Here is a 27,438-nt window from a genome sequence, read left to right as displayed (position 1 = left end):
TCTAGGATTCCGAGTGTTTCCGTATCTGGAAGACAGGTTCCTCACCGCCACCTCCAGGCATCAACTACTTCAATCCAGGGATCACACTCTCAATCTGTGCTTTCAGTTAAGAATAACTATAAATTTCAACAAGTCTGCATTGTCACCATCGCAGCCTATCTCCTTTATCGGAGCAGACTTGGACACTACCACGGTAAAATTGCCACTGGAAAGAATAGTCACTCTTCGACAACAGGTATCAGACATTCTGTCAAACAAAAAGGTACCAGCCTCTCAAGTGTTGAAATTACTAGGTACTATGGCAGCAACTCTCATAGCAGTTCCTCTAGGGTGTATGCACATGAGTACTTCAGTGGTTACTCTTCACCCAGTGGTCTTGCCAACAACTTCCGATGTCATTCTTGATAATGATTATGGATTCATGCAGAAAGGATCTTCAGTGGTGGTTGACAAGCCATCATGTAACAGTAGGCCATCCATTTGTTCTCCTTCTGCCATCAGCCACGGTGACCACAGACGCTTCTCTGATAGGGTGGGGGGGCTTTTTCAGGAAAGAGCAGCCCAAGGCACGTGGTCAGAGACAGAGTCACAATTGCACATCAATGTTCTTCAGATGGGAGCAGTACCTTTGGCGTTGCAGTACTTCCAAGACACACTTCCTCTGGGAACAATTGCGATTCAGACCGATAAACTGTCAGTGGTCTGGTATATCAACAAGCAAGGGGGAACCAAGTCTTATCCCCTATGTCAAGAAGCCTTAAGAGTCTGGCAGTGGGCCTTATACACTGGGCACTTTCTGATAGCAACGCACATCCCGGGGAAATCAACGTAATCGCAGACAAACTGAGCAGACACATTCTCATGCCGCACGAGTGGTCCCTCAAAGAAGATTTAGCAGAGATGATTTTCTGCAGATGGGGCCAGCCTTGCTGCAACCTGTTTGCATCACCCATGAATGCCAAATGCAGAAGCTACTTTGCCCTGAATCCCCCACCAGGGGAAAACCCAAGGGATTCTCTAGTACACGCTTGGCCCCCTGGGACTTCTATATGCATTTCCACCAATTCCCCCGATTCCAAAATTTTTGCAGAAAGCCAAAGGCCTGGGGAGAACTGTAATTCTGATAGCCCCATGTTGGCCTCGACAGAGTTGGTTTCCCTTCCTTCGACTCTACCAACTAGAAGAACCTTGGATTCTGGACCCAGTTCCAGATCTACTGATACATTCTTCAGGGGCTCTTCATCCTTCACTTCATTCCCTCAGATTGACAGCTTGGCTGCTCCGATTCCCAACATAGCCAGGTACCACAATCTTTCCTTGGAGGTGCAGCATATCCTTGTATCCACACGTAAAGCTTCAACCAGAAAGTTATACGCCAGCAAATGGAAGCAATTTGCTTTCTGGGCTTCTCAAAATGATATTGACCCATATGTCGCCCCAATTGCTAGAATTCTGGAGTTTTTGACTAAGCTTTTTAATGAAGGTACTGCAGCTGCTACCATACGTGTTCAACTAGCTGCAATTTCAAATTTTCACCTCAGATCAGATGGTTCTAATCTTATGTTTTGCAAGTTATGTAGAGCCTTCTTAAAAGGGACCATACATCTTAGACCACCAGTTAGACAACCTTTCACTCCCTGGAATCTAAATTTTTTTCTATCTAGGATTATTCTTTCTCCATTTCAGCCTGCATCCTCATGCCAACTAAAATTCCTGTCTTGGAAAACCATCTTCTTGGTGGCCATTACATCAGCACATAGAGTGTCTGAACAGGCCTTATCTATTAAACCTCCTTATTTGATTTTTCACCCTGGCAGTGTGTCACTCAGGACTAACCCTTCCTTCCAAATGTGTGTTCGGAGGCAAATCTAAATCAAACTATTGAACTTCCCTACATTCTTTCAGTAATCATTCCAACAAATTGGAGTATATGTTGCATAAACTTGATGTTCACAGACAACTCAGATTTTATTTGGATAGAACAAAAGAATTTAGAAAATCAGAACAACTTTTTTGTCTCTCATGCTGATACCAAAGAAAGGACTACCTGTGACAAAAGTTACTCTTTCCAAATGGTTGACTGATTCCATAAAATTTACATATTCTTCTGTGAACCAACCGTTAGACCATAGCGTGAAGGCGCATTCCACTAGGGCTGTTTCTACTTCTTCAGCTTATATGGCTAGACTGGCTTTGGACATGATATGTGCAGCTGCCACTTGGTCTAAGCCATATACCTTCTTTACGCATTACAAAGTAGATAAGGCCTCCAGGGACAGGGCTTCCTTTGGTTCCGCTGTCCTCAGGGATATACTCCCGTGAGCCACCCAGGGTGAATGGTGCTTGGGACACTGCCCATTTGTAAGACTGAACGGCGAGATTGAACAACTTCACAAAAAGAAGTTATGTACTTACCATAATGTTCCATGTGAGTTGTTCATCTCGTCTTCATTCTTGCATTCTCACCCGCCTTCCCCCTCCAGGCTTCTTGAAGAACGAGTAAGAGGTTTTGCGGTCTGGTGGGTCTTGTTATACTATTTTTTTTACTCCGGCTGGAGTAATGTTCAGGTGTTTCTCATATTGTACATGTTGGAATCAGCAAACTAGATCTGAGGTGAGACAGAGAGCATCATGGGATAGGGACTTTGCCTCGAGCTACTCGAAAACCTCGAGCTTGTGAAAGTGGCCAACTTGGCGACGAGGGATCGCCTCCGAACCCATTTGTAAAAATGAAGGCAAGATGAACAACTCGCATGGAACGTTATGGTAAGTACATAACTTCTGGATGAGTCATATTATTACAAGTTTTAAGTATAATTACAATTGAAAAATAATAATTTTTGCTGCAGTGTTCATGTAGGAATGGATCATAACTTCATAGAGGAGTCTGTGTACAACATAGAGGATGGTGGTGAATATAATATTGTTTGTCAGGGGATTTCTGCACAAAATAAATTCATTGATAAAAATTTTGTAATTTTGAATATTTTTGATTTTCAAACTTATTTCCCATTTTTCTGTTTTCTTTCATTATAGCTCTTAGAGTTGTCTGTGACAGAATGTAGGGTGTGATTTTTTTTTTTAGGTTACAGCAAGCTTGCACTGTAAGTAGTTCACTGGCCTAGGTTTATTTGTTTGAAGTTTAGCAGTTTCTGACATTTATTTGTTTTTTGTGCTTTCGTGTTTGCCTTGTAACAATGCTGCATCTTGTGTATGTTGTATATTATGCTGTTTTGCTTTCATCACCAAAGCAGCAGATCAAGTTTTGTAATGTAAGATAAGAAACAGACCTAGTAATTTGATTATTTTTGCTGCATAACAAGCCTTTGTTATACATTGTAAACTGGTTTTCCTTTGTCCTAAAAATCATCTGATTAACAGTAGATTGACATTTAAGTAAACCTTTTAGCTATGGGCATTAGCAGGAAGGTCCTCACTGTGCTATGTGTAAGTGAAAATTTATAGCTAGACACATGCAGCATTATTTCTGATGCAGTTTTGTACATGATTATATGCCTAATTTTCCTCAGATTCCAGCATGTTTGGTTTGGAACAAAAGTATGCAAAGTATGGGACTTCACATTTAGTTTTATAGCCCACCTGTAGCTTTTAAATTTGCTGTAAAGAATCTGCTTCCAAGGCTGTCTTGTCCTTCATTGAGTATGATAGACTGGAATAATTGATTCATCCAAGCTGAGAGTAAATGATCTTCTGCTTCCTTTCCCACCCCTTGGATCTGGGGCATGTAAATACATCCTTATTTTCCCCCAGTTCATTTCTGTTGTTACAGCTTTTGTCATCACAGGTACCATAGTTCTTTCACCCAGTGTTGACTATCAGGATACAGACTCTTATTGTCTTGGGTACAGATCTTGGCTCTGGTCCCTCTTCTGATGCCATAGGATCACAGGAAGGTACTAGGCTGTTGGCCCTGAGGTCCTTATAAGCCTAGCCAAGAGTTTATTGTGACATCGGCATCAGACTTTCTGACATTATTCAACATTATACCAACCACTAGACTTCTGACATCAAGGCTAGCATTGATATCTGTGCCACTGACTGGACAGCTTTTTGTTTTGTTGGTGATGGCAATAAGGTCCCAAAGCATCATTCTGTGGTACTGTTTGCACCACTTTCATTTCTTTAAATTGTTAGCACCAGTGTATGCACAAGTGTTTCCCCCTAATTATGGGGTATTCAGGACTAACAGGACTCTGCAGTAGGATTTAGGAGCCTCAGGCCTAGAGAAATCTACTGCCCTCGGTTCCTCCTCAAAAAGGCTTGCTCAATTTTTAAGTCCCCCTCCCTTTGCAAAAGACCTTATAATACTCTTAGAAAAGCAAACCAACTTGAATCTCCAGTGATAGGTTAAGGACCTGAACAAAGAGGAAGTAAATTGTATGAGTTGTTCTTCACAGATTACCCCAAATTCAGGTAAAACCAGGTGTTTCTGAGGCACTGTGTAGATTGGCCAGCTGACCATGTTTCATCCCAACATAAACCTCCAAAGGCCTTCAGGTGTTTTGAGCTGTTGTAGACATCTTAAAGTTGCAACCAGGTTTGTGTAGGAAAACCCAAGAATGGTGGTACCATGCTAAGGAAGGCTACCTGTATTTTCTGGAACCCGGTGGGATATGTGAAATTAGTCCATTAAGCTTGATATTGGCCCTCAAAAAGGCTGACATATTTCAGTGCCCTGATGTCCCATCTACTGGATGAGGAATCCAGAGTTGTTGGATAGGTTTGAGAAGCTAGTGTTATGCATTTACTATGCTGTTGTTGCAAGTGCTAAACTATGAGACGCATGGTATATTTCTAATTTTACCTGATGAAATGCATCATATGCTCAAGGTATAGCCAGCTGGGCCCTTAAAACTGTTGTATTAGACCACAGCTGCTTCCAGTATGGGCAGCCTCCTGGTACAAGTTATATGGTGCTGCAGATAGAGCTAGTAGGACTTGCAGGATCTGTCGTTACTATGCTGTGGCACATGTGGTTTTATGCTCACAGATTTTGTTGAAGAAAATAGTGACCAGCCTTGATTTTCCTTGGTGGGATCTCCATGTTTTCAGAAAGGAAGTCTGTGAGCACTTCAGAAACAAACAAAAAAAAAACTATGGTAAAGACCCTAATAGCCAAGGGTGTAAATTACCTTACTTTAGGGTACAGTGAAGTCAGCACCAAATGTGGTTTTGGTAAGGAGCATAGCCAAAAACATCAGAAGGCTGCAGGAATGAAGTCCAGCCACAGGGCAACGTCCAGCAAAATCACATGCCTAGCTAGCATTCCACAAGTGTCTGTTTTCTGCTTACAGGTAGGCTGAGAACTTGAACTGCTCAGGTGGTAAATAGGATTTGTCTTAGGTTCATAGGTTCATAGGTTCATACTAGGCTATCTGCCCGAGGGCATTTACAAGCCTAGCCCATAGTTTTGTGGCTTACGCCACCCCTTTGGTATGGGGAACTATACCCATTATTTTGCTGTGCCTCTGTTGAGCAGTGACACTGAGGTAATCCCTGGGGTATATCTGCGATCTCCCATCCATTGGTCAAGATTTCTCTTGAACAAGGCCAGCGAGGTGCTCTGCCTCACATATACCAGGATTTTATTCCACAGCATAGGGAGTCTTTGGGTGATGAATCTATCCCTCCAGCGCGTCCTATTAATAGCCGTGTCGAGGTTTAAGTCTCCGCCCTTGTGGCTCTGACGGATCTAGATTTTTGAGGTGAAGCATATTCATCAAATCTGGGTTTGACATGGCCTTGTATGTTAGGCAAAGGTCACCTCTGAGCAATGTGCGACTGAATAGAGCTGGAGTTCTTTCAGTCGGGCAGCATAGGACAGATGTTTGAGACCCTTTATCCTTTTGGTGAGGAACTTTTGTGGCCTCTCCAGCTGCTGCAAGTGTCGGGTCAGATACATTCGAATGGGGCATTGTACTCAATCATTGGTCTGATGAGTGATGAGTATAGGAGACTATGACCTCCCTTGATCTAGATGAGAATCCCTTCATGATAAGGTGGGCAATGTAGAAGGTCTTCCTAACTACTTTAGCTACATGGGTGTCGAATGACAGACTACTATCAACCTGGGTCCCCAGGTCCCTGATAACTTCTTCTATGCTCAGTGGATTGCCACCTATTTGGTAGCTAGGGGTAACCTTGTTTTTCCCGAAGGGTATGACTATGCATTTTTTGGCATTTAACTTTAGGCCATGGCTATGGCACCAGTTATCCGTTTCTGTGAGACCCTTCTGAAGGATATCTGTGTCAGATGTGTTTTCTACTATGGCCCAGTTTGCAGTCATCTGCAAACTTTGTCAGCCATAACCCTCCTGTGTTTGCTTGTACTTGGAAAAGTAGATGCCAAACAAGAGTGGGCCCAGGACTGAGCCCTGTGGTACACCACTTGTGACAGGCTTTGAGTCTGACATGGCGCCAGCAACTCTGACCCTGTGGGTTCTGTCACTCAGCCAGTTTGCAACCCATCTTGTGATGTATGGGTTAACATTTAAGCTGATGAGTTTTTCAATGATACCCGAGTGGGGTATTGTATCAAAGGCCTTCGCCAGATCGAGGTAGGCTGTATGGACTGCCTTTCCCTCATCAATGGCTTTGGTGACTGTTTGAAAAAGTCAACCAAGTTTAGAAGGCATGATCTGCCTTTGACAAAGCCAAACTGGGATGGATCCAAAGTCTGCAAATTCCTATGTCTTTATTTATGAGGTCCATTATGATCCTCTCCATGGCTTTGCAGATAAGGCTTGTCAAGCTAATGGGCGGTAATTTCCAGGGTCGGTGGAGGCACCGCCTTTGTGAAGTGGGACCACAGTTGCAGTCGCCACTCCTGGGTGCGTATCCAGAGGTAAGACTATGATTAAACAGCTGTCCTAGCTGTGGGTTTAATTCCTCGTTGAGTTCGTGGAGCACACAGCCGGGGACACCATCAGGTCCCATGGGTGCTGTGGTCTTTGCTGTGGAGAGAGCAGGTCTCACTTGGTCGTTGGAGATGTTTGGGGGCTGCAATCGCTTGGTATAGATATCTCTCCTTTGGGGAGGGGAGAAGTTTGCACTGAACCTGTCAGCCAGTATGTTGGCAATGTCTGTAGGATCAGTAATCTTCACATCATTTTGAACTAGTTCTGAGCATATCTGGGAGGTTCCTCCCAGGTTTCTAACATAGCTAAAGAAGGCCTTATGATTGTCTTTTGAGTCTTTTTTTCTCTCAAAATTTGCTTTGGATGATTTTATGAGAGCTCTTAGTTTTTTAGTTATAGTGATCAAGGGTGTCTTACCTTTTAATGATTTTGCTCTATCTTGTAGTAGCTTCCTCCTTTTGTTGTAGAGTTTGTTTATGGCTGGGGTCCACCAGACTGGACGCTTGCCTTTGATACAAAGAGTCTTTGTTTTGCTTGGGATTGCCTTATCCATGCAGTCCTGCAGGTGCTGGTAGAAGGCATTTGTAAGTGATTCAGCGGCTTGAGTACTGTTTTCCGCCAGCTCGGGGGCCTTAAAGGAGACCACACTAGTCTTTAGAAGTGTGAAGTCGGCTTTCGAGAAGTTCTTTACTGTGGTCATTTTATTTCAGGTGGGGTGGGATGAGGACCTCCAGCGAGATTAGTTTGTGATCTGATCTCACCAGTGAGGGGTATACTTCTGGTGTTGAACATTGTGCTCCCATGTTCGTGATGATGAGATCAAGTATGTTTTCTCCTCTTGTGGGGATGGTGACTAGTTGTTCCATGGCATTTGAGTTTATGAATTCCAGGAACTTTTGGGCTAGGGTGTTTGGGCTTGAGTAGTGTTCCCAGTCTATATTAGGGTAATTGAAGTCACCTAGTATGATGGTGTTTGGTGATACATTTATCCCCTCTAGTGTTTTCAGGAAGGCCATGTGAGGTTCCTGAGTTTGTGAGGGTGGCCTGTAACATGCTACAATTTGCTGAGCAGTCTTGCCTATGGTTAATTGCACCTGGATGGTCTCCGATGCATCGTGCGTTGCCCCCAGTCTTGAGGTGTGGGTGTCTTTGATGAATATGGATACCCCCCCTCCTTTCTTGGTATTGTCCGGATTTTGGGGCCGGAACGCATGATAAGAGGTAAAACCTGATAGTGCTGGGGTGCTCTCAGGAGCCTTGAACCAGGTTTCTGTCACTGCACAGACATCGATGTTCTCCATACTGAGAAGGGCCTCGAGTGCGTGCATTTTGAGATTTAGACTTCTGGCATTGAGCAGCACTACCCTTAGTTTTTTTCCTTTTTTGTGTTCTAGGGTGGTAGGTTTAGAATTTGAGCCTTGCCTAAAAAAGGCACTATGGGGTGGCAAGAGCCTTTGCCAATATCCGGAATCCCATGGGTGACAGGTGCAAGCCGTCCTTTGCGAAGCAGCGTGGCTTGTCCAGCATGTCATCCCAGGCAGACAGACATTGGATCCCCTTTGAATGACACCAGAGTTTAAGCCAATTGTTAAAGCTGATCATCTTATCTCTGTATTGTGGCATCATTCTTGGTGAAGGTAGGATACTGCTCAAGGTCAGGGTCATACCTGCCTGGGCTACATAATCAGAGAGCTCCTCAATGTCTCTTCATGTAGTCCAAGGAGGGACGTCTCAGGTCGTTTACACCAGCGTGGACAATGACTGAGTCGTATTTGTACCTGCTGTTGAGAGACCTGAGTGCTTGCGTTATGTGGCGGATTCTAGCACCCGACAGGCAGCTTACTGTGACCTTCTCCTTACTCAGTCTGGTGAGCGGGGCGTCAGTGTGTCTGACTATGGAGTCACCAATGACTAGTGTGTCTGGCATTGTGTTTGGCCTTAAGGGCTGTGACTGTTTGACACTCTGACTGTGAGGTCTATGTGTTACAGGTGTTGTGTTCTGAGGTGGTGGTTGTTTGGGTGTCTGCTTTGGTGGCCTCTGCTGTTTTGGTAGATTTTTGATCAGAGCCGCCGAGTATGTCTTTGTGTGTTTATGTGTATGATTTGAGGTTGTGATGGTACTATGTGAGACTGGGTCTATAGTGTGTGTGGTAACCTTCTCCTCCTGACTGGTCTTGCCAGTCCTATGTTGAGAGCTCAGCCTCCAGTTTGGCCGTATAGTTGCATCTCTCGCATGTATTTGTGTTTTGTGGGAGGAGGAGAGGGTTGTCTGTGTACATGAGGCAATTGTAACATTGCCTCAATATTCCCAGGTTCACCAGCTGAGCAGGAGAGGACACTAGCAACTGATCCCTCGACATGCTAGAAGGACTAGACAAAAAAACTTTAAAAGAGATTCGGGGGATGTGGGTGACCGAGAAATGGGGTTTTGCCTTTTGGGGTGCTATCTATAAGAGTGCCGTATCAAGGTAATAAGTACTGTAGGAGCAAGTGCTAGGTTTAACAGATAGAGAAAAGTCTACTTGGAGTCAAGTAGAGATGATCTTCTTAGGTATTAGAGAAAGTGCTAGTAACAGGGATGCTTAAAGGTAAGATTGAAAAGAATGCACTCTGCAGTGTGCACTAGAGAAGTTAGATATGAAAGTAGGTAACTTGAGTTTTACCTGTTTAAAAAGTTAAGGTTTAGTGGAGAGTTACTATTTTTAAAACAGCAAGATGGACTGAAAGGGGTGGTTACTTTTGTATTTTGGTACTATGAAATACTGTAGGATGGCCAATAAATTTAAATAATTGAAGGGGTGGGATTTCAAAAGTGATGGTTTTGTGATTACTCACATAAGCCAGTCAAAGTAGAGAGAAATGAGATATATGGTCAGATTAACATAAGAGGCGGGCAACTAGAAAGACAGTGGTATTTAACAAGACAACTTAAATGGGTGGGAGGGAGGGGAAAAATTCTGCCTGACTCAGAACAGAGAGAGCTGTGGTCTCTTTTGAAGTTTTAATATGCTGTTAAACAGAATGCAAGCAAAACACAAGGTAAAGAAAACAAACTACAGTATTCAAAATATAGAAAGGCAATACAGAAATACAAAAAATAACAGCAAACTAACCTTTCCTTCACAGCAAAGTGTAGCAGAGTCTGGATGAGCCTTTCTGGTAAAGCCTTATTTTCTGGGGGCTCCTGACTGTTATGGCAAGAAAGACTGAGGAAGTGACGTCGGCTGCCTCCTTTTGTATCGGACGCCCTGCCGTCCTTTACAACCGATGGCAACCAACGTCATTTTTACTTACCTTTGGTATTCTGGCTGACTGAGGGCTATCGGGAGCTGGATAACCCATTTGTTAGGATTGCAACAGTGAGTAAACTCTAACATCTACATTTATGGTAAGTGTACACAACTGTACTTTCTTCAAAAAATAACAGCAAACTAACCTTTCCTTCACAGCAAAGTGTAGCAGAGTCTGGATGAGCCTTTCTGGTAAAGCCTTATTTTTCGGGGGCTCCTGACTGTTATGGCAAGAAAGACTGAGGAAGTGACGTCGGCTGCCTCCTTTTGTATCGGACAACTTAAATGGGTGGGAGGGAGGGAAAAATTCTGCTTGACTCAGAACAGAGAGAGCTGTGGTCTCTTTTGAAGTTTTAATATGCTGTTTAAAACAGAATGCAAGCAAAACACAAGATAAAGAAAACAAACTACAGTATTCAAACTATAGAAAGGCAATACAGAAATACAAAAAATAACAGCAAACTAACCTTTCCTTCACAGCAAAGTGTAGCAGAGTCTGGATGAGCCTTTCTGGTAAAGCTCTGAAATGTTTTAGTTTACTCCTTAAATAGAAATTTTAGTTCCTAGCTCCACCCCCTCTGTTAACAAGTGATTAACCTTAAGTGACCTCTTCTGTCTTATGAATGAGTCCTTAATTAATCAGTTCTTATTTCTGCCTGACTCAGAACAGAGAGAGCTGTGGTCTCTTTTGAAGTTTTAATATGCTGTTAAACAGAATGCAAGCAAAACACAAGGTAAAGAAAACAAACTACAGTATTCAAAATATAGAAAGGCAATACAGAAATACAAAAAATAACAGCAAACTAACCTTTCCTTCACAGCAAAGTGTAGCAGAGTCTGGATGAGCCTTTCTGGTAAAGCCTTATTTTCTGGGGGCTCCTGACTGTTATGGCAAGAAAGACTGAGGAAGTGACGTCGGCTGCCTCCTTTTGTATCGGACGCCCTGCCGTCCTTTACAACCGATGGCAACCAACGTCATTTTTACTTACCTTTGGTATTCTGGCTGACTGAGGGCTATCGGGAGCTGGATAACCCATTTGTTAGGATTGCAACAGTGAGTAAACTCTAACATCTACATTTATGGTAAGTGTACACAACTGTACTTTCTTCAAAAAATAACAGCAAACTAACCTTTCCTTCACAGCAAAGTGTAGCAGAGTCTGGATGAGCCTTTCTGGTAAAGCCTTATTTTCTGGGGGCTCCTGACTGTTATGGCAAGAAAGACTGAGGAAGTGACGTCGGCTGCCTCCTTTTGTATCGGACAACTTAAATGGGTGGGAGGGAGGGAAAAATTCTGCTTGACTCAGAACAGAGAGAGCTGTGGTCTCTTTTGAAGTTTTAATATGCTGTTTAAAACAGAATGCAAGCAAAACACAAGATAAAGAAAACAAACTACAGTATTCAAACTATAGAAAGGCAATACAGAAATACAAAAAATAACAGCAAACTAACCTTTCCTTCACAGCAAAGTGTAGCAGAGTCTGGATGAGCCTTTCTGGTAAAGCTCTGAAATGTTTTAGTTTACTCCTTAAATAGAAATTTTAGTTCCTAGCTCCACCCCCTCTGTTAACAAGTGATTAACCTTAAGTGACCTCTTCTGTCTTATGAATGAGTCCTTAATTAATCAGTTCTTATTTCTGCCTGACTCAGAACAGAGAGAGCTGTGGTCTCTTTTGAAGTTTTAATATGCTGTTTAAAACAGAATGCAAGCAAAACACAAGATAAAGAAAACAAACTACAGTATTCAAACTATAGAAAGGCAATACAGAAATACAAAAAATAACAGCAAACTAACCTTTCCTTTTACATTGTACATATACCTGGAAAAAATGGATGGTTGGAGCAGTAGTATCAAAAGGGTATGTTAATTTCCTTTCTAGCTCCACATCTTCCCCCACTGTTACTCTTTTGTCATTGGGTGCAATGGTCTAATATCTTGATCCCTTTTCCCATCATATCAAAGTCTCCAGGATCCATGTTTAACATCTTCAGTGATGTTTTGAAAACATATCTTGAAACTGTGGGAGAACCCTTCAGTTACAGACATTTTAGGTGCTGGTCATCTCCAAAACATGCAACTGGTGGAGCTGTCAGCCTTTTATAAAACAGTCATCCAAAAGGCTACGTCACAATAGAAGGAATTAAGATACTATTCCAGGTTCTTTTTCAAGGAAAATAAAAAAGGACTTCAGACCAATATTTAATTTAAGTAACCTATATTTCATCCTCAAAATGTACTTTTTTGTGATCTCAGGGTGGTCTGTCCTCCAGTCCTTGACTAAAGGGAGACTGGCTATCCTGTTTGATCTCCAAGATGCATACCTCCATGTAAAGGTCACCAGGGCTCCCAAGAGGAACCTGCGATTCCAGGTGAGAGTCCGTCGTCAGTTTGTCTGTTCCATGTGATCTCATCTCACTTGTATGTTCAAATACATGTATGTGGTAGTTTTTCACTAGTGGTTACTTAAATGATGGGCTTTTGTCTACTACATCAGTAGAAGCTCTGATCTTGTATGGGCAGTTTCTGCTGAAGTTATTTTGCTTCCTGAGGATTGCAGTGAATCTTGCATAGTTCTGGTTACATCCAGTCATAAATCCTAACATTCACAGGGTGCAAGCTAGATACCTCTGCAGATCTTACACAGGATATGTTACCCACACTTTGGTCTCTAGGATCCATGTCCATGCCTTTCTAGGCTTCATGGCAGTCACCATTTTAATGGTGCCTTATACAGGACTGTATGTCAGGGTCTTACAGTGGAATGTGTAGGTACAATTGTCGAATAGCTTGATCCCTTTACCTATCACATCTGTGTCTCCATTGTCTGCAATTCACATCTTCAGTGATGTTGGAAAACAGATCATGAAACTGTGGGCGATACCTTCTAGTTAGACACCTCAGATGTTTGTTAGCACAGTTGTACCTGTCCTAGGGTAGGAATGTAGTACATTAGACAGTTAGTTCAGTATGTCTGGATGTCTCAAGAGGTCACATCTTCATCTCAGTCTGTTGGAAGTGTGATCCATCCTACTTATTCTTATTGACTTGGAGGACTTGCTTCTTCAGCAAGTGATAGCTGTAAACTGTGATAACATGGCAGTGGTGTGGTTCATCAGCAGGCAGGGAGGGACCTGATTTTGTACCCGCTGTTCTAGGATGCCATGAGTGTGTGGCAGTGAGCCATTCAGTCTCACCACTTATATCACCAGCCATATACAGGAGAGGCCAGTTCACTGGGAGATGGTCATTGTTTCCTAGTGGCCCACAAATGGTCTGTCAGTCATTCAGTTGCTTAGAATTTAATCTGTATGTGTGGCAGATTGCAGTTCAGATTGTTTACATCATCAACTAATGCTACGTGCAAAAGCTAGATTTCCCTCATTCTTCCTTTGGAAGGAATGCCCAAATACACAGATGGGCCTGCATTTTCCCTGTTTCCTCTGCTGATGAGGTTCATACACAAAAGCAGAATTCATAGAATCAGAGTCCCTGTCATAGCACCTTTACCTGCAACTTTGTTTTTTCCAGTGATGTGGTACATTCTCTCTCCTTTCAAAAAACTGTTTTTACTTGAAAGACATACAAGACAAATGGATGTTTTCTGGGATCTTTTATTCTGGGCTCAGTTATTCTTCCATCCGTGTCCATCTTGTAGTTATTTCCACCAAGTTTCATTAAGAGCTAGACTGTTCTTCTATGGTTCTGTTAACCTGCAGTACTATTTAGATCATACATCTGAACTGGTTCTTACACAGACTTTGAAGTATGTGTGCAAATCTTGGAAAACCCACTTTTTGATGACTGTCACCTGTACTAGGAGAATTTTTGAGCTTCATACTTTTTCAGTGAAAGCAGCTTATGTGGTGTTTCTTAGAAAGAATTTCGTTTAGCATGTAATCCTATTTTAATGCCAAAACTGGCCATGAAGGCCAGTGTTAATCAAGGTGTCAGTCTTTGGTTTTGTACCCTGACTGTTCTAGCTGTAGGGTAATATATTCTGTATTACACTGCCAATATCAGATGACTGATTTTTTTAACAAAACTAATGCCATGCTCAAGTATGACCATTTTTTGTTTCCCTTTTTCTAACCAGATTATTTCAAAATATATCTAAATGTGCACTTTCTACATGGTTGTTTAGATGTGTAGAATTTTGTATCAGTAAATATTGCAGGCCCCTTAATGCACATCCAAGGGCCCATTCCACTAGAGCAGTTGTCACAATGAGTCTTTTCTACTGTAATGCTTCTTTAGATGGTATCTGTGTAGTAGCTATTTGATCTTTCCCATATTATCATTGCAAGGCAGTATTGGCTGGATGTTACCTGCAGGTTACCATATCAGAACAGCTGTTAGAAGTAGGTCCATCCACAGTAACATACTCTGTCTCCATCCTGCAGTTTATAGGTTCATAGGTTGGTACTAGGCTATCAGCCCTAGGGCCTATACAAGCCTAGTCATAACAATTCCCTGGCTATTACTTCCCACACTATTTACTTCCCTGGACCCCTGTCTAGCAGGGCGACTGACGTGATCCCCGGGGTGAATTTCCTTTCTCCCATCCACTCATCAAGGTTCCTTTTGAAGAGGGCCAGAGAGGCACTCTGCTTGACATGTATGGGCAATCTTTTCCAGAGTCTGTGGGTCAGGAACCTATCCCTCCAGCATGTTTTGTTTATTGTGATGACAAGGTTTAGATCCCAGGAGCGTGTGGCTCTGAGGGATTGGGATTTCTTTAAGTGTAGCATGTCCAACAGCTCTGGGTTTGACATGGCCTTGTATGTTAAGCAGAGATCGCCTCTGAGTAGACAATATGCGACAGAGTATAGCTGGGGTTTTTTAAGGCGGTCAGCATAGGGCATCTGCTTTAACCCTGTGATTCTTTTAGTGAGATATTTTTGCGGCCTTTCCAGTTGTTGCAGATGTCTTGAGAGGTACATACCAAACGGGACGTTGTATTCTATAATGGGTCTAATGAGAGATGAGTACAGTGGGACAATGACCTCCTTTTTTCTGGATGAAAAGCCCTTAGTGATGAGGTGTGCCACATAGAAGGATTTCCTGACTGTTGTGAGGATGTGGTTATCGAAGGTGAGACCACTGTCCACCGGTGTCCCTAAGTCTCTTATCACACTTTCGGTGTTTAGTGTACTGCCACCTATATGGTAATTCACGGATACATGTTTTTTCCCAAAGGGGATAAGTATACATTTCTTGGCATTCAGCTTGAGCCCATGGCTTTGGCACCAAGCATCTGTTTCTGTAAGGCCCTTTTGCAGAGTATCCACATCATTTGGGGATTCAATAATGGCTCCCAGTTTGCAGTCATCTGCGAACTTTGTTAGCCAGAGTACCTTAGTGTTGGCCTGTACTTCAGAGAAGAAGATGCCAAACGAGCACTCCCAGGACTGAACCCTGAGGTACTTCACTTGTCTGGAGCTGGATTTGGAGTCAGCTACTTTTACAGTGTGGGTTCTATCAGTAAGCCAGTTAGCAACCCATTGGGTGATGTAGGGATTAATGTCCAGCTTAGTAAGTTTATCTATGATTCCAGAGTGGGGGATGGTATCAAAGGCCTTGGCAAGGTCTAGATAGGCTGTGTGGACCACCTTACCCTTGTCCATGGCTCTGGAGACTGATTCGAAGAAGTCAGTCAGGTTCAGGAGACATGATCGGCCCTTCACGAACCCAAACTGGGTGGGGTCCAGTGTTTGAAGGTTGCCAATGTCTTTGTTTATAAGTTCCATGATAATACGCTCCATGGCCTTGCAGATGAGGCTTGTCAGACTGATGGGATGGTAGTTTCCGGGATCCAAGGTGGATCCCCCCTTGTGGAGTGCGATAACTGTAGCTCTGTGCCACTCAGTGGGCACGAAACCTGAGGTGAGGCTATGATTAAACATGACACTTAGGTGAGGTGCCAGTTCATATTGTAGTTCATGTAGTACACAGCCCGGGATGTCATCTGGTCCCATGGATGCTGTATTCTTAGCTTTGGAGAGTGCGTTTTTTTTACCTGTGTGGCTGTTATTACCGGAATTTGGCAGTCTTCCGGTATTGAGATGGGCCATTTAGGGGGTGAGAGGGGGGTGAAGTTGGCACTGAATCGATCTGCCAGGATATTGGCAATATCCTTGGGATAAGTATATTTAATGCCATTCTGTTTTAGCTCAGAGCAGATCTGAGCATTGCCATTTAGATTCTTGACATATTTATAGAATGTCTTGTGGTTGTCTTTGGAATCTTTGGCAATTTTATTTTCGTAACTAGCTTTGGAGGATTTTATGAGGGATCTCAGTTTCTTACTGAGACTGGTAAGGGAGTTTTTTGCATCCTGGGATTTCCTCTTTTCTGCAACAGTTTCTTCCTTTTGTTGTAAAGTTTGTTTATGGCAGGGGACCACCAGATTGGCTTCCTTTTTTTGGATGAGAGCATCTTGGTTCTATTTGGGGTGGCACAATTAATGCATGAGTAGATGTGCTCGTACAGTGCCGTAGTGTAGGATTCAGCAGTTGAACTTTCAGTTCCCGTCTGCATGGGTGTCATGAAGTTTGTCATTTCTGACTTGAGTAGCATGAAGTTGGCTTTGGAAAAGTTTTTTATGGAGGTTTCCTTACTGGGGGGTGGGAGTGGGATGTGGATGTTAAGGGTGATTACCTTATGGTCAGACCTGACTAACGAGGGGGTGACCGTAGGTGTGGAGCATCAATTTCCCATGTTGGTAATGACCAGGTCTAGGATATTGGAGCCCCTGGTGGGACTATGGATTAGTTGATCCAGGGCATTGGAATTTATGAATTCCAAGAACCGTTGGGCAAAGGTGTTGGTACATGAGTAGTTTTCCCAGTTAATGGCAAGGTAGTTAAAATCACCCAGTATTAGGGTGTTTGGTTCTATCTTAATATTTTCCAGTATGTTTAGAAAGGTGTAGTGAGAATCTTGGGGTATGGTGGGGGATCTGTAGCAAGCTACAATTTGGATTGCAGTCTTACCTAGTGTTAGTTGCACCTGGAGAATTTCAGACATGTGTTGGGCAACTAGCCTGGTGGTGTGAATATCCTTGGTGAATATTGACACTCCTCCACCTTCAGTGTTTCGGTCCTGGTTTGGTGGCCAAAAAGTGTGGTAAGAGTTGTAGCCTGATATTGCAGGGGTGCTCTCTGGAGCCTTGAACCAGGTCTCAGTTACTGCACAGATATCGATGTTTTCCATTTTTAGGAGTGCCTCGAGAGAGTGCATTTTGAGGTTTAGACTTCTAGCATTACCTTCAGATTTTGCATGCTTGTACCTTTTACGGTGGTGGTTTTGTCCTTTGAACTTTGCCTAAAAAAGGCACTATAGGGGTGGTAAGAGCCTTAGCCAGTAACCTGAATTCTAGGGGTGACTGGTGCAGACCATCTCTGGCAAAGCATCGTAGTCTGTCAATCATGTCGTCCCAGGCAGACAGATACTGGATCCCCTTTGAATGACACCAGAAGCTTAGCCAATTGTTGAAGTCAGTCATTTTGTCCTTATATTGTGGTATCATTCTGGGTGAAGGCAGGATGCTACTCAGGGCTAGGGTCATACCTGCCTGGGCCACATGATCTGAGAGCTCTTCCATGTCTCTCTTCATGTAGTCCAGGGAGGTACGTCTCAAGTCATTCACTCCAACATGGACAATGACAGAGTCATATTTGTACTTGTTGTGGAGTGACTTGAGTGCATGTGTTATGTGGTGGATCCTGGCACCCAACAGGCAGCTGACTGTAATTTTCTCCTTGTTCAACCTGGTGAGAGGGACATCAGTGTGCAGGACTATAGAGTCACCTATGACTAAAGTGTTAGGTACATTGCCTTGCCTTAGGGGGTGTTGCTGGGTGGCACACTGGTGTTGTGAACTATGACACTTTGGTTGTGATTGGTGTTTGTTTGCGTTTCAGCTTCAGAGGTCCTTGCTGCTTGGGCAGGTTACAGTTAAGGGCCTCTGCATATGTGGATTTAGTGTTGCTATATGTGGGTGTTGGTGATGTAGGTTTAGAAGGGCTATGTGTTGCTTGAGGTGTAGTGTTGGTGTTAACCTTCTCCTCTTGACTGTCTAGCAGAATCTGGGGTGGAGAGAGCTTTGCTTCCATTTTGGCTATGTAAGTGCATCTCTCACAGGTTGTAGTGTTGGGTGGTAGGAGGAGAGGGTTGTCTGTGTACATGAGGCAATTGCTGCATTGCCCCAGTATGCCCAGATTCACCAGGTGGATAGGAGAAATCACCGGAAGCTGACCCTTGGACATGCTTGGTTTGGTGCTTTTTTTTTTTTTTTTTTGTAAAGTACAGGCGCTGATGTTCTTCATCTCACATTGCTGCAGTCATAAACTGTGGGTAGTCCGCTGTCCTTGGTCGGCCCGAATACCAAAGTGTTAGGCTGGCGTCGGTCATGGTCGCTCAGATCTGACGTCAGTACGCCGTGGTACTGAAGCGCATGACTGACGCCATATCCTCAGTCTTTCTTGCCGCATGGTCCGAAGCAGAAGCAGCGTTTGCAAGTGCCGTTCGGCGTCCTGAAATTTTCGTATTCTGAGTTTCAGACCGAAGACCAAGTTGGGCTAAGTACCCCGTTGGGGAATATTTTTGTCTTTTCTTGCCTCAGTTTAATCCGGATGTCAGAAAAAGTGAATAATTGTATTTCTTGTGGGAAACAGATACCTCATAGCGATTACCACTCTCTCTGTATTCCTTGCTTGGGGCCTGAGCATGACGTAGTCGGGTGTCGTTTTTGTGCTAGATTTAATAAGCGCACCATTAAACGCAGGTTAGATTGTGCTAGGCTTGTCTTCGATAAGCGGTGTAACTACAATATGCCGTCGGATCCTCCGACACCCGCTACCGCTAAGAAGCGTAAGGAAAAATCGTTAAAGTCCAAGCAGGATGAGTCGTCCGTTACGGACGCCGGTTCTTTGGAAGCTACGGTGGAATCTGTGGATCCAGCCGAGGTTTCAGCTGAGTCTCAGGGGGAGCCTTTAATTTTGCAGGATGTGGCCTCTCAGGAGTCGGGTCAGGCTGAGGGGGCCTCTCAGGTCTCTGTAGTCCCTTCTTTGCATAAGGTGGTTAGGCCTTCTACTTCTGTCTCTAAAGTACCTTCCAAGGTCAGGCCTGGTTTGTCTTCCTCTGGCGTCAGCCCTAGTTCTGCAGGTTCTGTACCTAAAAAGCATATGCTGAAAATGGCAGAGGATTTGATTACCTTAATCAGGGGTTGTTTGCCCCCTCCAGATAAGAGGCCTAGGGTGGAGCCAGAGGTGGAAGGATTGGAGCATTCCTCAGATTACTCAGAGTCTTCGGCTGAAGACATTCAGGATTTTCCTCCTTATTCTGATTCAGATGCAGAGGATTCTAGTCCTTCTGCTTCCCTCCAGAGGATTTTTCTTTTCTGAAACCCTGCATTCCATGAGGGAGCATTTTAAGTGGGAAGGTCAGGATTTCTCAGATTCTCGAAAGAGACTTAGGGAATTTTTGTTTTTACCACAGCATAGGCCCTTGGCTATACCCCTGTTTTGGATGTTGTTCAGGATGTTTTCTCTGAAGCTTCCCTTAATCCTGATTCTTTGCCTCCTGCCCGGTCAAGCCAGACAGGTATTACAGAGTGCCAGAGGCTCATAAATATTTGTATAAGAGCCCAAGAGCTGACCCCGAAACTATTAGCCAGGGACCTAAGGGTGTCAGGGCTTCTGTTGTAAAGAATCCAGTTCCTATGGATAAAGATTCTAGAGCTTTGGATAGGTGGGGTAAAAAGTGTATACCTCTTCCACTCTAGCAATGAGGGCTTTGAATTGCCAGTTTCATATGCTGAAGTACCAGAATTTTCTCCTAAGTCAGTTAAAATCTAAGGTAGATGCTTTGGCAGAGGGCATAGAGTGTAAGGAATTGCAGGATTTAGTTCATGCCTCTGATCAGGTGGGTAAGCATTCTTTGCAGTGTGGTTTTGATGCTCTTCAGGCTTCTTCCAGGGTGGCTGCCACTGGATCAGTTATTCGTAGGCATGCCTGGCTTAAGGATCAGAACTTGTCGGAGCATGTTAAAGCTCGAATTTTGGATGCTCCCCTTCAATCTGAAGTTCTGTTTGGTTCTCCTGTGGAGTCAGTTTTGAAGAAAATGGAAGACAAAGCTAAGTCTATGCAGACAGTTAAGGATTTTTTTACAGGTGCAGCCCCCTAAGTTTAGCAGAAATTGGCCTACTAAGGGATGGGCTTATCCTTCTGATTTACAGTCTAGGGGCAGATCTAGACGTGGTAGTGGCAGAGCTCATGCTCAGGGTTCTTTCAGGCCTAGGACGTGGAGTTCCCCTGCACAATCTTCAGGTGAGGGCAGGGGTCAGCCTTTTCATAAACAGACCCAATGACCTGTATCTCCAGCTGCCAGATCCCTCCTGTCTGGCAGCTCCTCTGGGAGGAAAGTTGGCACTTTTCAGGCAAAATTGGCTTTTAGTCACCCAGGACAAATGGGTGTTGGACATTATAGACCGAGGCTACAAGTTTTATTTTCACACCTTGCCTCCTTTCAAAGGCATGCCAGACGTTCCTCCTCAGCAAAAGTTGGAGGCTCACAAACAGATTTCTTTACTTTTAAAATGGGGGCTATCCAGGGGTCCCTCCGTCAGAAGTGGGCCTAGGATTTTATTCTCGCCAGTTTTGGTACCAAAGAAAGGAAACACTTGGAGGCCAATTCTGGACTTGTCTATTCTCAACACATACCTGGACATTCCCAAATTCAAGATGTTAACTTTGCAACAGCTTCTGCCTCTGCTAGGCAAAGATCACTGGATGGTAACTCTGGATCTCAAAGAGGCTTATCTTCACATTCCTATCAGGCCCAGCTGCAGGAGGTTCCTGCGTTTCGGGCTGGCACTTTTCATTATCAGTTCTCTGCATTGCCCTTTGGCTTATCTACTGCCCAGGGTGTTCACAAAAGTCCTGGCTCCGTGATAGCCTTCTTAACACTAAGGGTAATACAAATTTATCCTTATTTGGACGATTGCCTGATTCTTGCTCAAGACAAAGCCAAGTTACTTCACCATCTTCAGTATGTTATGACAGTGTTAAGGTGCCTAGGGTATTCTGTGAACGAAACAAAGTCCAGTCTAGTACCCTCTCAGGACATGTGCTTTCTGGGTGTGAGACTGAACACAGCCTCTCAGATGGCGTTTGACCCCGGACAAACAAAGAAATCTTGCCCTTTACTTCCAGCAATTATCTCTACGGTCCAGGCTGACTGCAAGGACAGTCCTTCAGGCCTTGGGGTTAATGGCATCTTGTATTCTGGCGCTTCCCAATGCCAAACTGCATATGAGGAAGCTACAATGGTATCTCAAAAGCGTATGGACTCAACACTGCCACGATTTGGACACTGTCATTCAGATAATACCTTGCATCCAAAGGGAATTCTTGTGGTGGGCTCAGGAATGTCACCTAAACAAGGGACTCTCTGTGACCCGACCAGAGGCGAGTCAGATCTTAACGACAGATGCCTCAGACATGGCTTGGGGAGCACACTTCAATGGGAAATGGGTTCAAGACACGTGGCCTCCCAGACTACAACATTTGCATATCAACATGAAGGAGATGTTAGCAGTCCAATTTGCCCTGATGGCCTTCAAGGATCTACTTCAACCAGGACAGGTGTTGATTCAAACAGACAACACAACAGTCATGTGGTACATCAACAATCAAGGGGGAACCCATTCGTACCCTCTTTGCAGACAAGCTATGATTTTGTGGGAGACTGCTCTCAGTTTGCACCTCACTCTTCAGGCAAGGTTTCTGCCGGGAGCACAGAACTCCTTAGCAGATGTTTTGAGCAGACAGATGGTGGATCCCCACGAATGGAAATTGGATCCTCATGTATTTCAACAGTTGACGGTGGCTTGGGGAACTCCAGACATAGATCTGTTCGCTTCTCCACTAAATTTCAAACTGCCAAAGTTTTGCACAAAGCTGTTTCACCCAAAAGCTTGGAAAGTGGATGCTCTATCATTCAGTTGGAACAACCTTCATGTCTATGCCTTTCCTCCTCTTCTTCCCAAGGTGCTCTTGAAGGTCAGACAGGACAAGCCTTGCATGATTCTAATAGCTCCAGATTGGCCACGTCAGCACTGGTACCCTCTGCTGAGGAGTTTAGTACGGGAGCCTCCTTGGCCTTTGCCATCAGTTCCACACCTTTTGTCCCAGGCAAGCAATCATTTCCGCAATGTCAGGATACAGTCCCTGCATCTGACAGCTTGGCATATTCTGTTTTAGACCCTGGGGGGTCGTAGCTTCCTCAACAAGTTTTGAATGTCATTTTGGAGGCCAGACGGCCTAGTACCAGGAAAGTTTATGCTGATAAATGGAGGAGATTTTTTCTTTGGAGCAAAACAAAGAGCTTTGATGTCTCTGTGCCTAATTTGAGTGTTTCACTTAAGTATCTTACAGAATTATTAGACAAGGGTTTGTCTTTCTCCTCTGTAAAAGTTCATGCTGCAGCCATTTCTGCTCACTATGACTGTGACCCTCCTTTATTCTCTCACCCTTTGTTTAAGCAATTTCTTAGAGGGCAAAAACATAAGACCCCACGTGAGCTCCTACTCCTTCCTGGGATCTCAATTTTGTGTTGGAAAAGCTCACTTTACCTCCTTTTGAACCTGCAGCTACTACGGAGTTGAAGTTTTTGTCTTGGAAGACTGCTTTTTTGTTGGCCATTACGTCTGCTAGAAGGGTATCTGAATTACAGGCTCTAATGGCAGTTGAACCCTTCTTGATATTTCATAAGGATAGGGTCTCCCTGCGTACTAACCCTACTTTTATGCCTAAGGTTGTTTCTAATGTGGCATTAAACCAATCTATTCATTTGCCTACATTTTATGCTGATCCCCAAAATAAGGGGGAAAAAATTTTACACTCTTTGGATATCCACAGGCAGTTGCGTTATTATTTGAGCAGAACCAAAGGGTTCAGGCAGTCTCAACAGTTGTTTATTTCTTTTGCTTTGGGTTCTCAGGGGAAACCTGTTTCAAAACAAACTATTTCTAAGTGGATTGGCCATTGTATTGCTTTTTGTTATTCTCATCATGGTAAGGAGGTTCCGGCTGGAATCAGACCTCATTCCACTAGGGCGACTGCCACTTCTACTGCTTTTTTAGGGAGTAGCTACTAAAGATATTTTGGAGGCAGCTACTTGGAGTTCAGTGCACACTTTTTCTAAACATTACCATCTCCCTCTTTATTCCAAATCTAGGGCTGGGTTTGCCACTGCAGTTTTACAGGGCATGTTAGCAGCTCCCAATGCTTTATGATTTTGCCAACCTCCCTTTACCTTTGCTTTGGGATTCTACCCACAGGTTATGACTGCAGCAATGTGAGATGAAGAACATAGTACAGTTTTGTACCTACCATAAATGTAGATGTTCGAAGATCCACATTGCTGCAGTCCAGTTTACCCTCCCTCCTTCCCCTCTGTAGTTTGGGGTGGTTGTGTGGTTTGTGTTGTAAATATTGTTTCTACATGGGTGATTGGGTGTTTTTCCATTTTTGGCTATGGCCTTTCTTTTTAAGGCCTTCTGACATCTGGGGCAAGAAAGACTGAGGATATGGCGTCGGTCATGCGCTTTAGTACCACGGCGTACTGACGTCAGATCTGAGCGACCATGACCGATGCCAGCCTAACACTTTGGTATTCGGGCCGACCGAGGACAGCGGACTACCCACAGGTTATGACTGCAGCAATGTGGATCTTCGAACATCTGCATTTATGGTAGGTACAAAACTGTACTTTTTCCCTTACCTTAGCAAGGTACTTTGCAATTATAGGCTGTTTAGTGCCTACTATTAATTTCTCCTTATTAACAAGGAGAGTTGAGTGCTTGTATCAGTTTAAGGCTTCCTAGTGCTTTCCAGCAGGTATTAGAGAAAGTGCTAGTCACAAGGATGCTTAAAGGTAAGATGGAAAAAAAATGCACACTGCAGTGTGAACTAGAGAAGTTAGATGTGAAAGTAGGTAACTTAAGTTTTACCTGTTTAAAAAGTTAAGGTTTAGTGGAGAGTTACTATTTTTAAAACAGCAAGATGGGTTGAAAGGGGTGGTCACTTTTGTATTCTGGTACTATGGAATACAGTAGGATGGCCAATAAATTTAAATAGTTGAAGGGGAGGGATTTCAAAAATGATGATTTTGTGATTACTCACACAATACAGTGAAAGTAGAGAGGAAATGAGATATATGGTCTCAGGTAGCAGGTCTGAATTTCCCTTTTCTCTTATGTTGCCTTATTTGTTGTGCTGCTCAAATGTCACTGCAGAACATCTGACTTGGCAAGGCATCTGTGGTACAAGATGATAATTTTGGGGATGGGGTTCCAAGCAGCTTGGGGGAATTTTATCAGCCAAGCAGTCCTAATACCCACATAATCAGTTGTTTTGCAGTGGTGAACCTGCACCTTAAGGATTCCGTGGTAGTCATAGTGCAAAGTTATTTTCTGTACTAGAGTGTAATGCTGACCAGGACGTGCAATACAACACTTTTTGCACAGTACGTCATAACGATGTTACTTGTGTTATTAGTATTAAAATATAATATATTTTGCAACATAATTTCATAATATTGCTAGTTCTACATCCAGAGCTTCAGCACTAAGGATTACTGTTAAGTACACTTGTGTAGTGACTCCTAGAGTGGTTATAGTTTACATCCTTTGGGCTCGCTGCATGCTCTCCTCCTGTTCTGGGACTGTTAGTCTGACCTCTACCAATCACCAGGACTTCAAATAGTATTCTTCCTTCTGGCAGACTTTTTTTTACTCCTGCATGGTCTGCTGTCTAAGGCTAGCTTAAGGTTATGCCTGGGAGTAGTGTAGGGACCAGTCTGTTGCTGGCACTTCATTACATCCTTGGTGACCTCAGAAATATTATGAGGCCCTTCAGTATGAGTGTGTCAAACATTTTCTGAGTGTTTATCCCCTTTTTCGAAGAATATGGAGTACCCCTTTGTTTCATAATCTATTGGTGCCATGTATGTCTGTACTGCAGCCTCAACTAGAGGAATGATTAGAAGGGAGACATCATCTAGTGCCTCTCACAAGGAAAAGCAATTGAAATGGCAGCTTCTCTCATTAGCTGTCTCTGTGGTACCTGGACATGTTTCTGAACTGAGTTTCAGTGCCATGGATACATCTCCTACCACCGTGCCATTAGAGCGGTCTTAATGGAAAAGATGCCTTGAGTTAGTTTTAAAATGCAAAAAGTGGAACTCCATAAAGGAAATTTATTGGTAACTGTTGAAAGAGAAGATTAAGAACTAATGTAAGGCATGTGTATGGTTAGTTTGAAACCTGCGCTTTTTAAAATACAACGTACTAGATTGTGATGCTGAATGTTCTTTTATATATTTTTTTATATTCTTTATATTTTTATATATAATTCTTTTTATATATAATTCCTTGTATCTAGTATTTTAAATTGTGTTGTTTGTTGTCACATGATTTTGGGACTGCTAGTCATGTGATTTCTGACCTGTATTTAAATCACTTCAGATTGTTCTGTTTGTATTAGTATTGAGGAAGGGTTTTACCCGAAAGCTTTGCTATTCTTTATAAAGTGGTTTTCTCTACAAAGTTTGTCTTTTTTCATTATACAAGTTAACCATATAAAATAAATTGTCTTAGTTGGAAAACATGCTCAGATTGTATGTGCTGGGTATTTGTGTCTACAAAGAGATTCTAATACAGAAGATAAACGTGAGCACTTGAATTGCAGCCTTGAAAACACTGAAAGAGATGGCCTGATTTTTTTAAACATTATTGTTGACTTGAACCAAATATTGATTATACTGTTTGTTATTTTCCATAGCTCTTTTTTGATGCTGAAAATGATGCTGCTGTGATTGGACTGGAAAACTGTCCTGTTCTATCTGGAGACATTAAAGTTCGCTTTGAATCTAGTGCAGTAAGTAATTCTGTTTTGATACTGTAAACAGTAAGATTTGCTGATCACTTTCAGGATAATCTCTGGAAGCAGAAATTTACATTCTGAACATGTAACTGCTGAGTCGCACTCTGGCAAAGTTCTTCATAGCAGTTGTTTTATGTGACCTACGTTTCTCATCTAGTATTCAGTTCATTGCTGGCACTGATGCATGCATGGCCTTAAAGTCAGGGGACAGTTTTTGTGCTTCTGCATTTCTTTATGCCACATATTTTCTCCACTATTTGATCAAGTTAGTGCTGCTGCAGTTTTCATTTCTTTCATTTCAATGGTTTCTGTAGCTCTCTAGAAATCATTTGCCCAACAGCATTCAGGAAATTGTATTCAGGCTAAATTCTGGATAAAGCATGGCAATTAGCCCAGATTCTGCATTGCTGAGGACTTAAACGAAAATATATAGTACCAGGAAAAAAAAAAGTCATCCAGGACACTAAAGACATAAGGAAAAAGGTACTACTATTTGTTGTCTTTCATAAAGAAGTTGTCCTAATACACCCTTCGTTGTGATATCAGCAAAGCAAGATGATCTACTATTTTTCTTCTAATTGAAGAAGGTAATTTGGGGTTTTATCGACTGTCACATAATACAGCATTTTTCTGTGATATACCTTTCCCAGACTTTACTGAAACTTATTTTGTTAAGTAAATGGTAGGTTTAGTGATTGTCTCCATCTTCTTTTCAAAAGAAGTAGGTAGAGGCTTTCTGGGCACATACATTGCCCATATTTTGGTGCCAATTGACCCATTACAGCCAATCATCTGTCTCTAACCATTCCTGACATGAGACTGTCCTAATGTCCTCAAAAAAAGTTGTCAAAAACAATAAGAAAATCAGTGTTGCCAGACGTCCCTATTTGGGCGGGACTGTCCTGAGATCAGCAGCCTGATCCCGAGTCCCGCACTGCCAGTTTAAATCCCAGGCAGCCTCCGCTTTGTTTTGTTTTTTTGATTGGCCTGTATACCGGCATACGGGCCAGTCAGAAATCGCTAAACACAGAGCTTCTTGTGTTTAATGCGGAATATCGCAGTTCTGCATTAAACAGAAGTAGCTCTGTGTTCAGCGATTTTTGATTGGCCCATATACTGGTGTACGGGCCAATCAAAAATCACAAAACAGAGCTACTTCTGTGCGGAACTGCGATGTTTCGCATTAAACAGAAGTAGCTCTGTGTTTATTTCTGACTGGCCCGGGCTCTGATGTTCTGCATTAAAGACCTAGCATGGAAGACCTTTTTTAGTCTTCACTTAATGTGAAAGACCTTTTATTTTTTTTTTTAGTCTTCACTTTG

At 43.1% G+C, this 27,438-nt stretch overlaps 1 protein-coding gene across 1 annotated transcript in view; it reads left to right on the top strand.

Moving 5' to 3' along the window:
- Positions 1-27,438, top strand: part of LOC122802423 (phosphatidylinositol 3,4,5-trisphosphate 3-phosphatase TPTE2-like) — a 1,666,738-nt gene that overhangs the window by 1,599,648 nt on the left and 39,652 nt on the right. Inside the window, exon 16 of the mRNA XM_044072043.1 lies at positions 26,015-26,110. Coding sequence (XP_043927978.1) covers positions 26,015-26,110 — 96 coding nt within the window. The remainder of the gene's footprint in view (positions 1-26,014; positions 26,111-27,438) is intronic.

This window comes from Protopterus annectens, chromosome 5.part0 (assembly GCF_019279795.1).
Source record: "Protopterus annectens isolate FY-2018-M chromosome 5.part0, PAN1.0, whole genome shotgun sequence".
Classification (NCBI taxonomy): domain Eukaryota; kingdom Metazoa; phylum Chordata; order Ceratodontiformes; family Protopteridae; genus Protopterus; species Protopterus annectens.
The sequence above is the reverse complement of the archived record's forward strand: the minus strand, read 5'-3'. Positions and strand labels throughout refer to the sequence as shown.